General features: G+C 47.7%; 1 protein-coding gene across 3 annotated transcripts in view; it reads left to right on the top strand.

Annotated features, from left to right (window-relative positions):
- The window catches only part of TUFT1 (tuftelin 1), a 49,353-nt gene extending 37,115 nt beyond the window's left edge, over positions 1-12,238 (top strand). For all 3 annotated transcript variants that reach the window (XM_006055123.3, XM_006055124.4, XM_006055122.4), the window contains 7 exons: positions 625-738; positions 4,771-4,899; positions 5,655-5,749; positions 7,837-7,942; positions 8,782-8,865; positions 9,789-9,889; positions 10,709-12,238. In XM_006055123.3, the coding sequence (XP_006055185.3) occupies positions 625-738; positions 4,771-4,899; positions 5,655-5,749; positions 7,837-7,942; positions 8,782-8,865; positions 9,789-9,889; positions 10,709-10,772 (693 nt within the window). In that variant the 3' untranslated portion in view covers positions 10,773-12,238. The remainder of the gene's footprint in view (positions 1-624; positions 739-4,770; positions 4,900-5,654; positions 5,750-7,836; positions 7,943-8,781; positions 8,866-9,788; positions 9,890-10,708) is intronic.
- Positions 12,239-14,982: the final 2,744 nt, after the last annotated feature.

Here is a 14,982-nt window from a genome sequence, read left to right as displayed (position 1 = left end):
GTCCCTGCTCTCAGAGGGCTCTAGTCTGGTGGAAAAGCAGGACACACATGTGAAGATGGCATAAACATACCTGGTCATCAGTCCATTGACAAGTATATAAAAACTACTGTAGTGTGTCCTAAAACAATGAGGTGATTGGAAGCTGCTGCTGCTAAGTCGATTCAGTCGTGTCCGACTCTTTGCGACCCCAGAGACGGCAGCCCACCAGGCTCCCCCGTCCCTGGGATTCTCCAGGCAAGAACATTGGAGTGGGTTGCCATTTCCTTCTCCAATGCATTAAAGTGAAGTTGCTCAGTCGTGTCCAACTCCTAGCAACCCCATGGACTGCAGCCTACCAGGCTCCTCCATCCATGGGATTTTCCAGGCAAGAGTACTGGAGTGGGGTGCCATTGCCTTCTCCGGATTGGAAGCTAGTTGAGTTCTTTAGGGTACGAGTGTGTTTTCATATGAATAACTTAGAATGCTTGGGTGCCTAAGACTGACTAACTTTACTCCCTTATGCGATGTAAATTCCTTCATGAGGGTGGTCTGGGCCAGTCGTTCTAACAAGTGTTTATTATGGAGCGACCTTGTCTTACCAAGTCACATAGTGGCTTCACCTTCTCGTCCCTCTCCTGGCTATAGGTGGACACCCATATAAATGAAGATGTTGAGAGTTTGAGGAAGACAATTCAGGACTTGCTTGTCAAGCTGCAGGAAGCTGAGCGGCAGCACCAGTCAGACTGTTCGGCTTTTAAGGTGAGATTTGGGATTTGAGGAGAAAGTGCCCTGAGGGCAGGGCCACTGGCTGCAGGTGCAGATGAATTTCTTCCTGGCTGGGATGCCATCAATCAACTGGAAAGGCTGGGTTTGGTGGCCCGGGGCACTTCCTGTCAGCTTTGCCCTTTCTTGGATATTTATCATTTTTGCTGTCCAAGGCTAGCCCGTAGTTTGAAGGTCTCTTTTGAGTCTCTGCTCTACTGGAGTGGAGAAATGGCACTGATTTAGGAGAGCAGGTAATTCAGAAGTCCTTTCTGTCAATCCGTGGTAAGAACTGCTGGGCTGACTGTGCCATGCAGGCAAGGATTGTTGCTGTAAAGTTCACCACTGCGTCCCCAGTGTCTGGGACAATTCTAGGCATCGGGTGGGTGCCTTTTAAGTGTGAATGGGATGAGTGGATGGATTGGTGTGGTCTTACGAAGAAATGTGCCTGTGGAATCAGGAAACTTTAGATCGAGTCTTGGCTTTACTACACAGAGCTCTGTGATTTTTTTTTTAATTGAAGTATAATTTATTAACAGTGTTTTAAGTGAAAGCGAAGTCACTCAGTCGTGTCTGACTCTGTGACCCCGTGGATAGTAGCCTATGCGGTTCCTCCATCCATGGAATTTTCTAGGCAAGAATACTGGAGTGCGTTGTCATTTCCTTCTCCAGCAGATCTTCCCCACCCAGGGATTGAACCTGGGTCTCCAGCATTGCAAGCAGACGATTTTACCGTCTGAGTCACCAGGGAAGCTCCCCAACAGTGTTTTAAGTGTACAGCAAAGTGATTCAGTTACACACCCACACACATATATATATTCTTTTTCAGCTTCTTTTCTATTATAGGTTATTATAAGATATTGAATGTTCCTGTGCTATATAGTAGGCCATTGTTTATCTGTTTTATATATAGTTAGTGTGTATCTGTTAATCTCAAATTCATCCTTCTCCCCACCCAGAGCTCTGTAACCTTGAGTATCTCAATTATTGTTATAAAAGGTTATTATAGAAGATTTTAAAAATACAGAAGTCTATATATATAAAGCCCCTTCCTCAACTATTAAAAGTGTGTGAGGTGTTCCATGCTTTCCAGAAAATTCCTGGGGTAAAAGATGAGGTACGCAAGACGAACGCAGAGCAGTTTTCCTACTGCTCTGGGTGAGAGGAACCATCTGGTATCTGTGGTTGTTCACTCAGTCATAAATAAGTAATGATAGGATTCTGCCCTGCCCAGGCTTGCCTGGGGCTGATGGAAGGAGAACTCCCAGCCTGAACTCTTCTCTTCCTTGGACTAAAGAGAGAATTTTTGAGAGATGTTTTGAGGCTGTGGACCAAAGGTAGTGAGAGTGATTAACTGCCTCAAGAGTAGTTAAAGTCTTATCTGGGTAATTTAACCTCCCTAACCATCAGTTTCAACTTTCGTAAAAAGGGGTCATGAGTCGTGATTATTTAGGAATATAGTATATGATGGAGGTGTCCTTTTAAACCAACAGAGATAGATGAGAATATTCAATAAATGAAGATGGAATTAATTAACTAGTATTAAAAATAAACTACATAGATCTTTAATACGTCACTGTTTACAATAATAGAATTCAATTGGATTAAAGAGTAAAGGCAAAAAAATAAGATTATGAAGATATTAAAATATATATATGGACATATTTTTTTTTAAAGGGTCATGAAATATACCTCGCAAGTTTGGTGCATTGATTGAGTGAGGTAATATTTGTAAATATATTTATTACTTGAAAGAGTTTTAGAAATAATAAATATTCTACATTTTTCTTAGTCATCAGTTTAACAGGTGGGTTTTCCTGTCCTAAATAAATTAGACTTAGGGTCCCCAGTGGCTCCGTGATAAAGAATCCATCTGCCAATCCAAGAGAAGGGGGTTCAGCCCCTGGGTTGGAAGGATCCCCTGCAAATGGAAATGGCAACCCACTCCAGTATTCCTGTCTAGGAAATCCCACGGACAGAGGAGCTGAGGGCTGTAGTCAATGGGGTTGCAAAGAGTTGAGCACGACTTAGTGACTAAATAACAACGACAACAACAGGGTAATACTAAGATTAATTTGGTCTCAGAACAAAGTAGCTGTGTGGTAAAGGAGTTTATTGAATCTATTTCAGATTCTACAGTTTGGATAATTCAGTCGATAATGAGTGAGTTCAGCAACCCTTTCTTACTTTCTTAGAACAGGAGGAAGGGAGGTTGAGGCTGTAGGACTGACCAGACTGTGAATGTTGGAAAGAAATTTCTACACTGAGAAACACTGTGAAGTACTAGTTGGTTTTGGCAGCAAACGGGAGAGCTCTGCTAACCCTGGGTTTCAAAACTTGAGCAAAAGTATCCTCAGTAAAAGCCCAAGGCTGCAAGGCCTCTGACTGCTATTAACCACACACTCATGGCTTCTTACAAGGGGCTGCCCTTTAACCCCATGACATGTGGCACAGATCTACAGTAGGAGATGCTCCTTGGGTTGCTCCCACTACTGGGGTAGGTCCCCACACCCTCTCATGATTAAGGGGTTCCCTTAGGGCAGGGCTGGCTGGAACTGTGGGGCCGATGTAGCAGAGTGTGGCTTTTTTCCTTTGTGATTTTACAGCTGTGTGTGAGGATCATCTGTGGCCCGTTGGTGCTGTGCTCCGAGCACACAGCGACTGGGGTGCAATGTTTGTGTACAGAAACGAGAGGCCTTCTTTTTACACTTCTGCCCAAGGGGCTGGCCTGTTTCAGGCTATTATGGGACATTGGAAGGCTTTTCTCAGTCTCTGCCGGTGGATTAGACTCTCTGGTCTGTTTTTCTGAAGCTGGGGGGCAAGAAGGGCAAGATTGTCTATTACCATGAAGACAACCTGTCATGAAGCGTGGGTTTCCTGTTCTACTGGCTCCTGGCTGTCATGAAGGATTTACTCTGGATGGGGCTGTGTACAATGTGGACAAAGTCCCATCACACATCATCCTTTGCTTTGCTTTCTTCTCCTTGATTCTAACTTTGGGAGGAGCCAGACAAACTGGTTGCTGGTGTTTCGTTTTACCAGGCCTGGTTAGGCTTTCCAGAGGTTACCCGATTCTTTTTTAGTCTCTCATTGGGGAGTCAGAGTGGGGTACCTGGAAAGCATTGAAATTGATGATGAAGCAACTGAGTTTACTGTCATTTACTGGCTGTGTAATCTTGAACAGGTCATTTTTCCTTTAGTTGTGAAGGGAGAGGGTTGGACTAGATGATCATCCAGTCCATTCATGATGTTGCAGAGCGCTGGCTGTGTGCTCAGTGCTGTGCTAAGCTCTGGAAAGGTAGCAGTGCCCAGCGTCTCTGCCGTCATGAAGCTGATGGTCTCCTGGTGGGTGCGCACAAGCGACCAGGCAAAATCTGCTGAGTGCAGAAGAGGGAAAGGTTGTGTGTCCTCTGTAGACACACAAAGGACACACACCTCATCTGAGCTCCAGCTCCTTGGAAGAAGGGTGTCTAAGCTGAGAGCTGAAAGATGATCAGGAGTTGGCAAAATTGCACACAGGAGGAAAGGAGGCAAGTTCTTATTTTACTTTTTCACTCTAATTCCACTTCTGTCCTTTCCATATTAGAAAATTCTTCCTGGTGCTAGTAACGCTTCTGGGTGCTGTTTTGGCCTTTCCAGGATTGTTGGAAGTGAGGATGAGGAAGAATGGGAGACAGAAGGAGGGACACAGATTCCTCCATTGGATTCTTTATATTAGGAAGAAAGTCATGACACTGGTTTAAGCTCGGGTGACCCTGGAGGGCTGGTGGGGATGCTGAAGACGTCAGCTATCTGAAAAGCAGAGCTTGTGGGTTCCAGGTGTCACTCTGATTACGTGACAGTTATCCTTGGGAGTGGAGTTAATCTGCTGGTCTCCTTAGTGGTCCTGGAACAGTGATGGGGAGACGACGGTGTGCCCATCAGGGTTGCCTCCTCCTCCCATCCCTGCACCTATATTCCTGGGTTTTTTCCTTTTTATCCACGTTTGTCCTTCCACACAGTTCACACAGTCCCCATCCTGTGTCCCAGGTCACACTCAGCCAGTACCAGAGAGAAGCCAGACAGAGTCAGGTGGCCCTTCAGAGAGCGGAGGACAGAGCGGAGCAGAAGGAGGCAGAAGTCGGGGAGCTGCAGAGGCGCTTGCAGGGAATGGAGACGGTAACTGCTGGGTCTTGCTCTTCAGCACCCATGCTCCTGGGCTGGAAGGTGCAGGTCGACTGACTGAGATGGTTGCAGAGACCTTCCTTTTCTGAGCAGTTCCAGAAAAGCGCATTTCACAGCTTTGTTTGGAGTACTATTTAGCCCTTAAGGAATGGGAAGTGTTGTTGGTTTTTTTTAATCTTTTATTTATGTGTTTGGCTGTGCTGGGTCTTAGTTGCAACGTGTGGGATCTTTAGTTGTGGCATGCAGGATCTAGTTCCCCAACCAGGTATTGAACCTGGGTCTCCTACATTGGGAGCACAGAGTCTTAGCCACTGGGCCACCAGGGAAGTCCCAGGGAAGGTCTTTCTTTATCTAACTTAGCCCTTGGTAACTCAACTTGAACCCATTTCCATTTTAGGTGGGTTCTGGTAGAGCTGCCCTTTGGCCTTTGAAGACAGTTCTTCAGGAGCCACTCAGCCTAGTTTCCTGGGGATTGGTAGCCAGAGCTGGCAGGTGGACCCAGCTGATGCAGGGCCAGATTCTCCCTTTGGGCAGCTGGGTGAGGCTGAGAAGTTTCTATGTGCTGAGGGTGGGAAGGGTTATCCCTGTCAGGGGAGAGCACCCCATCAAACCAGCTTGACCTGCTGCTCCCTGGCAGCTGTCCCAGGCCCCGCAGGGGCTGAGTCACAGCCCTTGGTGCCCATCTTACCCCGAACACAGACACCGTAACCGTTTCCTCATTGTAGATTTTCTTTCCTTTGGCTCACCAGGAGTATCAGGCCATACTGGCGAAGGTCAGGGAAGGGGAGACAGCCCTGGAGGAACTTCGGAGTAAGAACATTGACTGCCGAGCAGAACAAGAAAAGTAAGGGCCCTGGCTCACTGTGAGGTTGGGGTGTGGGGAGGAGAGGGTGCCAACCTGGGGAGGCAGCTGGTGCTGATGTCAGGTCTTCCAGCTCTGACTCACTGTGTGCCTGCTCGGGGTGGGGCCCTGCCCAGGGAGATACTGCGGGGAGGCTGCCATGTCTGAGGTGCTCATTTTCCAATACCCTGAAGAAAAGGCTTCTGTGGTTGTAGGGACAGAGGCAGGCGGGAGCTGGTGAAGTGTCTACCGTTGCGGCACGTCATTCTGAGATTCTGAGGTTGTTACACTGGATGTGTTACTAGATTGCACCACAGCCTACTCCTCCCTAAACAAAGTGTTAGTTGCTCAGTCGTGTCTGACTCTTTGTGACCCCATGGACTGTAGCCCACCAGGCTCCTCTGTCCATGAGATTCTCCAGGCAAGAATACTGGAGTGGGTTGCCATGCCCTTCTCCAGGGTAATCTTCCTGATGCAGGGTTCGAACCCACATCTCTTACATCTCCTGCATTGGCAGGTGGGTTCTTTACCACTTGTGCCACCTGGGAAGATCACAAATGGTAAATCAAATTTAACATCAGCATATTGGGGGACTTCCCTGGTGGTCTAGTGGCTAAGACTCCACGCTCCCAATGCAGGGGGCCCAGGTTTGATCCCTGATTGGAGAACTAGATTGCACATTCTGCAACTAAGATTTCACATGCCACAACTAAAGATCCCGCATGCTGCAGTGAAGATTGAAGATCCCAAGTGCTGCAACTGAGACTTGATGCAGTCAAATAAATAATTAAAAACCCGGACCTTTCTAAGCTCAACAGATATTACCTGAAGGGCCTTCTAAGGCATTCCAAGATGAACAGACACAATCCTTGCCTTCTTGGACCCCCTCGGTCTGCTAGGGTCATCTTCTCTCCTTTGGGATAACCTTGATCTAGGCCTGCCTGACATGGTAAATACAGACATCTTATTGTAACCTTCTGTCAGACTTCATAGCAGAATTGCTTTAAATTACTCAGCACTCCCTCACCACTCCTGTGGTGGAGATGCTCACAGGCAGGAGCCTGAGTGGAAGGAGCAGGAGAGACAAAGAAGAGCAGATAACCGAGATTTGGGGATGGCAAGTGACAGTTGCACACGAGAAACACTGATTTTCTAAATAAAAGGAGACCAAGGAATAGAGCGCTGCAGAGCGGAGGGTGGGAACTTAGAATGTTTGAACTTAGGAAGAGTGAGTTGGGCTCAGATTGCATTGTCCCCCACTCCTAGAGCTGTCCATCTTCTAGCAATGGGCTCTTGTCTGCTTCCTCAGGCAGACCCAGAGAATAATGGGTATCAGCAATTCTTAAATGCCCTGAACTCCTGGGCACTCTCCCCAGCCGCCTGACCTTTGGAGATCTTGACCCAGTTTGCTTAGAAGATGCAAAGGAACCAGCAGTGTCTGGGAATCAAGATTCTTAGACTTGGGACTTCCCTCGTGGTCCAGTGGTTATGACTTCTCACTCCCAGTGCTCTGCACTGGGCATGGGTTTGATCCCTGGTCAGGGGACTAAAATCCCACATACTGCCCGGCACAGCCGAAAACCAAAACCAAACCAGACTTGTGTGAAGAGGCGTTAAGGGTCCTCAAATCTTATCTCCCTGTTGGTATAAAATCCCTGCTAACAGCTTGATGGTCTTGGGTATCATAATCCCAGCTTGTACATGAATCTTTCCAGGAATAAGGAGCTCATTAGACGTGAGGCAGTCCACTTTCTGACAACTTTAATACTGAGAATGTCTTTCCTATGTTATTAAATAACATAAGAACTGCTACCTTGGTACATCTACCTATCGGCTCTAGTTTTACTGGTGAAACTATCCAGAACGATTTATCCTATCTAACCTTTCTGAGCCTCAGTTCCCTTGTTTGGACTGGATGATCTCTAGAGATGCCTCTGATGATATGTGTTCCCACTGCTGCCTCCTTGCAGCAGAGCTGGGGTGGAAGCAAGCACACCTGTTTGGAACCCCCTGAGCTCAAGGTCCTTACTGTGATCAGGTGGAGAAAGCATCTTTTCCTCTTACCTCAGCCTTTCGGTCTTAATTCCCAGGGCTGCTAACCTGGAAAAGGAAGTGGCTGGGTTGCGGGAGAAGATCCACCACTTGGATGACATGCTCAAGAGCCAGCAGCGCAAAGTTCGGCAGATGATAGAGCAGGTACATGGGTGACCCCTGCTCCGGGGGCCACTCTGGGAGTCTCTGCGTTGTGTCTAGCCCTGTTTTCCTGTCAAGCCTACACCTTTATTTACTTATTATCCCGGGTGTCTTGTCTTATATTCTTGAGTGTCCCATAAAACACTTAAGTCTGCCTATTAAATTAGGGTGATTGGGATTTGCTTTTCTTCCATCTTTCCCCTACTTTTTTTGTCACTTGCCTTGTGGTTTTCCATGGGAAAAGAAGGAAAAGGTTAGTCTTCCTTGCACGTTAAAAAGTGCTGGTAAATGAGTAATTTAGTCCCAATAAACTCATTTATCTGTGTGTAGATTTTCAACCTTTGCACCTCATGATGTATTTTCTGCTTTTCCTTGCCTGAGCTTTTGGTGGTCAGAATGTGCTGCTTTGTGGAATTGTTCTGAGAATTTCAGAGCCCCTAGTTGGGGGGCATAGCTGTGGCCTGCCAGCTCCACGTACGCTAGGATTTCTTCCGTCTTGTTCACTGCTGTTTCCCATTGTCTAAAATAGGGACTGTCATATAGTCTGGCATTCAGTATCCCTTTCTTGAACCAATACATCATTTGTGTTTCCCAAAGGCAAATGAAATGGTTTTTGAGCTATTCATTATTTTGGATTATGAGGGTGGTGTTCCTCCTCACCCCCCTCATGCAAATCAGGATAATCAAGCGTTTAATGTTTACTGAAAAGCTAAGGAAGTCACGTGAGAGGTGCAGTACTCTGCCCTTTGTCTCCGCTCGCTCCCCCAGCAGCCGGGCAAAGTTGGATGAGTGTGTCATGAGTCATTTCAGAGTGAGCCCTAGTGTCTCCCGCATCTTTGCAGCTCCAGAATTCAAAAGCTGTGATCCAGTCCAAGGATACCACCATCCAGGAGCTCAAGGAGAAGATTGCCTACCTGGAAGCCGAGGTGTGTGTTCTGGGCAGCCCTGGGAAGGGAACAGACTCTTGAAGAAGAAACTGGACACGGGGAGGGGGAGATCCTGGAGGGGACTTGGTCGTGTCTTGCTGCTGCTCAGAAGTGAGTATCTGAGGTGTTTGGTTGATCTCCAGCTTTTCTGCTGGCTGAGCGTTTTCTGAGACTCTTCAGGGACTGCGGGCAATGGTAAGACCTGTCCCCACTCTGAAGGGATAGTCCTTGTGGTGCCACCCCTGTGCCACAGCGGCATGAAGGCCAGCCCTTCATTCTGATTCCGTGGACTTAGCAGAGGAGCTGACAGTGGAGCTGAGCCTTGAAGGAGAACACATCCTATAGATGGAGTCTTCTCCATGGCTAAGGTGATGGGCTCGATTGGCTAAGGAATTCTTCTTGGTCTGATGTCCACTGTACTTCAGAGGCCTTCCTGTCCATTGGCTGACTCCCTGAGATTGCTTTGCAGCCATTGTGTGAGGATGTCTCAGATAGAGGGGGAGATCAAAAGAAATAGGAGACAGAGTTGTTTATCTCCAGGGAGTCTGCAGTCTAGATTTAGAGATAAAATCCATTAAAAATATACCTAAGGATACTTTATAGAAAAGCATATCAGCAAATGCAAGTAAATATCTCAACAGACTCTAGGAGATTATATGTAGGAAATGTATAGAGGGGGAGTACAGGAGATGATCAGTGTTTAACAGTTATTGAGAGAACACATCCTCAGGGGAGGAGGCTGGAGCAGGTACTGGGAGGAGAGGGCAACCTGGAGTGGTGATGATGAGGGCTTCCTGGTGGTGGCAGGCCCAGCGGGGGTGGGGTGACACAGCACCCAGAGGTGGAGACCAGGATGAGCTGGTTAAATGTGGCCCACGGCAAACCGGAAGGACCAATTCTAATCTCGTAAACTTGTGTTCCAGAATTTAGAGATGCACGACCGGATGGAACACCTGATAGAAAAACAAATCAGTCATGGCAACTTCAGCACCCAGAACCGGGCCAAGACCGAGAACCCGGGCAGGTGAGTGAGTGCACATGGAGCAGGGCCCCAGTAGGAAGTGAAGGAAGGAGGGGCAGGGCCACACGAAAGACACCTTTAGTACCAAGGCCAGGACGAGGCTCTTCAAAGTCCAGTTTCATTCTCTCCATCTCTCATCTGACCCATTCTCCACCTGAACCACTTTCTAACCACGTTAGAGTAGAGCCTGATACCACAACCCCAGGGAGGCCCATGAACAACACTAGAGGCATATGAACCCCTGAAATTGGATGCAAAAATTGTGACTGTGTAGCAAGGGCATATGGAGCTTCCCAGGTGGTACAGTGATAAAGAACCCACCTGCTAATGCAGGAGGTGCAAGGAGACGCAGGTTCCATCCCTGGGTTAAGAAGATCCCCTGGAGTAGGAAATAGAAACCCACTCTAGTATTCTTGCCTGGAAAATTCCATGGACAAAGGAGCTTGGTGGGGGACAGTCTTTGGGGTCACAGAGTCGGACGTGATTGAGCACACACATACATAGCAAGGGCATATATCTAGGGAGAGGGCTTTTTGTTTCTGAGAGATTCATAGAAAGGTCTAAAACTTTGAAAAAAAAAATTAGGAATCACAGTCATCCCGCTCCTTAGGTGTTCAGCTGCACCCTCCGTGTTCCCCACCCCTGTCATGAGATAAAAGCACCAGTCCCCTGGCCGCTTAGCACTGACAGGGATGGTTTCAGGACATTAGAACCAAGAGATCAGTGGGCCCTGCAGGGTGGGACCTGGAGGCAAGCCGGAGGGGTGGCTCTGGGAAGGCTGGGCCATGACAGGGCACTCAGCATTTCTGACTTTCTTTTCAGCATCAGGATATCCAAGCCCCCCAGCCCAAAGCCCATGCCTCTCATCCGAGTGGTTGAAACATGAGCCCGAGGAGATGGACGTTGCTGCCGCCTCTGGCCTGCGGAGGAGCCCACCACCCCTGGAGGCCGCCAGCCCTGACTTTGACTTCCCAACTGCTCCCTGGCTGTGCTCAGGCTCGGGCTTCACAGTTCTGTACACTGGGCAGACAGAGGACTAACGCCCCTCTGGACACTGTGGCCTCTGAAGGCTGGTACCCTGCCTGCAGGAGCCAGGGCAATAGCCTTGTTCCCGTAATTACTATTTCTCTCTGTAGCAGAGCCTCCCTTCTGTTGTAGATTGGAGTTCAGCTGCCCCAGAAGCAGGCCCTCCGTGGGTCAGGTCGGGAGAGGTGATGAGATCTGCCCTAGGAGCTGGAGTCCTGGGGGAACAGAGTTCCTTCCGTAAACATAGCTCAGTTCTTAGCAACAAACTGTTTGTTTTTCTACTTGCTCCACCCTCAGCCCGTGCTGAGCAGGGCCTCCTGCAGACAGACTATGGGGCTACCTGTCATCGCCTGGTCAGAGTCAGTGAACCTCAACTTTGACCGGGTGGTCTTGTCTTTGGGGGAGGGGAAATGTCCTTCAAGGCGTAGCTGTGAGTAGAAAGGTTCTGTGAGGCCACGGACAGTTATGGGCAACTTCTCTCTGCTGTGAAGGCTCCCAGAACCTCTTAGGGTTTCCCCCTAAGTGGAGGTGCAAGATACACCTCATTCTTCTTGACTCAGAGCCTAAAAACTGTTTTCACTGGGTTACATCAATCTCAGCGAAGAAACTCTTGTGGTATTTATTTTGCTAAGTTATTGGTGTTTTTCCTTCCATCTCACAACTGATTTAATCCCAGAGTTCTGCAGTCTTCTCTTGCGGTGTTTGGATTTACTTGACAGAGGGAAAGGAGCATTTCCAACGGACTCATCGATTTCAGAATGATGTTATAAGTCTTTTCCTCTCTTTCCTCTACCTGCTGCCTTTCCCTTCCTCCTCCAAACCTCAGGAAGGCAAGTATATTTACTCTGAGGCATCAGGGTTTGCATGTCTGTTGTTTGGGGAAGACAGCAGTCAGGAGGGATTGAATCCCTCTCTTAACCCTGCTGTGCCCTGGTGCTCCACCATCAGTTTGTTATCCCAGCTCTGAACGAACCTGCCACTCATCTGTGTTTTCTTTAGGGCTCTTCCTGCAGCTTTAAGAAGGAGTTAAGCAGCAGAATGTGGTACTCTAGGACACAGAAAAAATGAAAAATAAACATTAAGTCTTTAGGTTCTACTTGGCTCAAAACCAGAAGCCTTAAGTCTATGGTTTCTGTGCGTTGGGGCTGAGCTCCCATGCTAGCTTTGTTCATCGTGGTGTTCTGGTGTTCTTCACACCATTCCCATTTGTACAATGAGGGGGTTGCACCAGATAATTTCCATGGGTCCTTCCAGTTCTGATACTCTTTCCCATGGCATATTCTTTGTATGGTGAGTTTAATAAATTATGTTAATGTGTCTCTTTGAGCTCCTGGTGTGGTTTCTTTTCACTTTTCAGGGAGGATGAAAGAACATAATTCTAATGCTTCTTGCAGGTGGGCCCCCTGTTGTCCATATCTGGAAGGTGTGGAGACATCCCCAGTACTATGATTTGGGGACTTAGAGGCATTCAGAGGAGTTAGAGTGCCTCTGTTAAGCAGCTCAGCTCCATGGTCTGGGTCCTTGCTGTAGGAGGTAGCCCCTAACTTTTGCTCTGACCCGTCTGGGGCGGTGGTCTTGTGGGATCCCTAAGCTTGGCCAGTTGGAAAAGAGCTGCTTGCAGACAGAGGTCTCATGATTATTTAGAGATTTACCAATCTCAAAACTTAGAGATTTATTTGCAGACAGAGGTCCTGTGATTACTTAGAGTTTTACCAATCTCAAAACAGAGATTTACCAATCAGCACTGGAGAGAGGTGACTAACACCACATCCTTTGCAGAAATGAAAAGCTGACTGCAGCTGTTTGAGGGTTTAGGTTTTGGCATCCCTAGGTATTGCATTCGGTTAATCCAATGATCATCTTTTTCTTTCTGCCAAAAAAATGTAGTTGACTGCAGGGTCCAATGGGGACACAGCTAAATTTACAGGAATCTTCCCTGTGCCAAAGGAACTAGAAACCCCCTTCGTCTCTGGCCCCAGTTCCTCTCTCGTCCCCTTTCTCCTTCAATCAGAAAAGTGTAATATTTTTCCCTTGTGACTTTTCTTCCCCTTTTTGCTTCTCAGCTAATTCACATTCAGACTTCAGAATGCACTGGAAACCTCCTTCCATTCCAGACCTGGGTTTGTCTTTGAGCCGTCTGAGTTCTCTTCCTTCTTTGGCAGTCTTGCAGGGCATGGGTGTATCTAGACTGTGCTTGTTTTCAGAATATTAAGAGGGTGGAAGCAGGGTGGGGTCGCCTAAGGTGCCAAGATGACTTGCAGAGCTGGAAGAAGATGGAGTGAGGAAGAAGATGGAGTGAGTGAGCCCGCCATACAGGAAAGAGAAGCTCTGGACTGAACCTCAAGGACTTGGTGAGACAAGCAGAGATTAGACGTGCAGATAATGAAATGGCCTGGAAATGTTCTGGGGAATAGAACTAGAGCTCTAACGGGAGTTCCCTGGTGGTTTGGTGCTTAGGACTCTGTGTTTTCACTGCCATGGGCCTGGGTTCAATCCCTGGTTGGGGAATTAAGATCCCGCAAGCTACACACCATGTCTGGAAAAAAGAAAAGAGAGCTCCAAGAGATTCCTGGGACCAAAAAGTACCTCTGGTGTACATTTCCCCAAGTTCAGTTGTACCACTGCCAAAAGGAACAGGGGCTAAGGAGGTTCTATGGGAAGAGAAATAGGCAAGGGAAAGATAGTTTATATGCTGGCAGCCTTTTCAATTAGAGATGGAGAATGGGGACTGGAGAACGGGTAGAGGCCCAGGCCTGAGAAAGGGCGTGGTGAGAAACTGCTCCTGACTTCAGCAGCCTGTTTATTGCCTGTGTTATGTCATGTGTAAGCCACTCCTCTGTGCTCCCTGAATGTGTTGTAGAGAGAAGATTGAGTCTGACTCTCCGGGACCTTTGCCATGATGGCCTGTTGCTTTGAGCTGGGTGCTCAGAGCTGCCCGGACACGCAGCCATCATCAGCAGCACCCTGTAAACTGGGAACATCACCCCAACGTGGGAAAAGCTTGGAAGAGTGCTCCCTGCCTCCTGAATAACTGCCCCTGTCCTCCCACCTCCTTATTTGTCCCCTCCCTGGGTATAAAAAAGCCTGATCCGGACCTGGTATTTCAACCAAATGGTGTATTGGGCCTTTTTTTTTCAAACTAAGTACCTGAAACCAAAAATTGATTGACTTATCATCTCTGTTTTAAAAAACTTTGCATTATGAAATGTTCCACGATGTCACCTGGAAAGATGCTTTGACATGAGGTGGCTTAAAGTGACTTAACTTGACTGAGGAGGGTAATACTGTGCCTCTAATCAGCGATTTGATGTGTGTTGCTGGTTTTTGTGGGGCCTCTGCTAATCCCCTGGGCTCCCTCGTTCCTCAGAGCCAAGCGTTGCGGAGCGCAGGCCTGAGTTTGTTCAGGCTCTGACCCAACAGCAGATGTTCGCCTAGGGCCCTTGGCCTCTTTTCCATGCTTCGATTTAGGACTCTAGCTTTGCAAAGAGAAATTGTTTCCTATCTTCCCTGTCCCAGTTCTAAGCACCATGGCCTTGAAACTCAAAGTTGGAGACCTAAATATTCTCTCGCTCCTCTTTCTCCAAGGAAAATCCTTACCCAGGCTGAGGCTAAAGAAGATCTTTTTTTTTTCCAAAAGGTGAGAAATTTCTAGCTCTGTGTGCTCTTATGGGTTGGCAGTGAGACCTACACTTGGAACTCTCAAATGTGTGGGCCTTTTCTCCTGGAATCTCTCTTCCTCTGGAGCCCTCTGGGACATGGGCTTGAGGATAGATGATGGCAGGATAATTAATTTCCTGACCGGGTGTTGGTCTCCAAGTCTTAGACCTCAGGACCTCACAAGCCGAGGGGAAGGAAGTCATTTGTCCTCATGACTTTATCTATCAATTCAGTGCTGATTACGCATCTCACATTTCCTCCCCCTCACTAGTATTCCAGGCCAGACTCGTGCATGTCTGCAGGAGTTGGGGCACCCTTATGTCTGTTTTATATCTATTTCTATGTGTTCGAACTGGCCTGCTATGTAAAATATATAATTATGGAGGAAAATCAGAAAAATACTAATATTTAGG

Source organism: Bubalus bubalis, chromosome 6 (assembly GCF_019923935.1).
Source record: "Bubalus bubalis isolate 160015118507 breed Murrah chromosome 6, NDDB_SH_1, whole genome shotgun sequence".
Classification (NCBI taxonomy): domain Eukaryota; kingdom Metazoa; phylum Chordata; class Mammalia; order Artiodactyla; family Bovidae; genus Bubalus; species Bubalus bubalis.
Note: the sequence above shows the minus strand (reverse complement) of the source record. Positions and strands in the feature narration are given on the sequence as shown.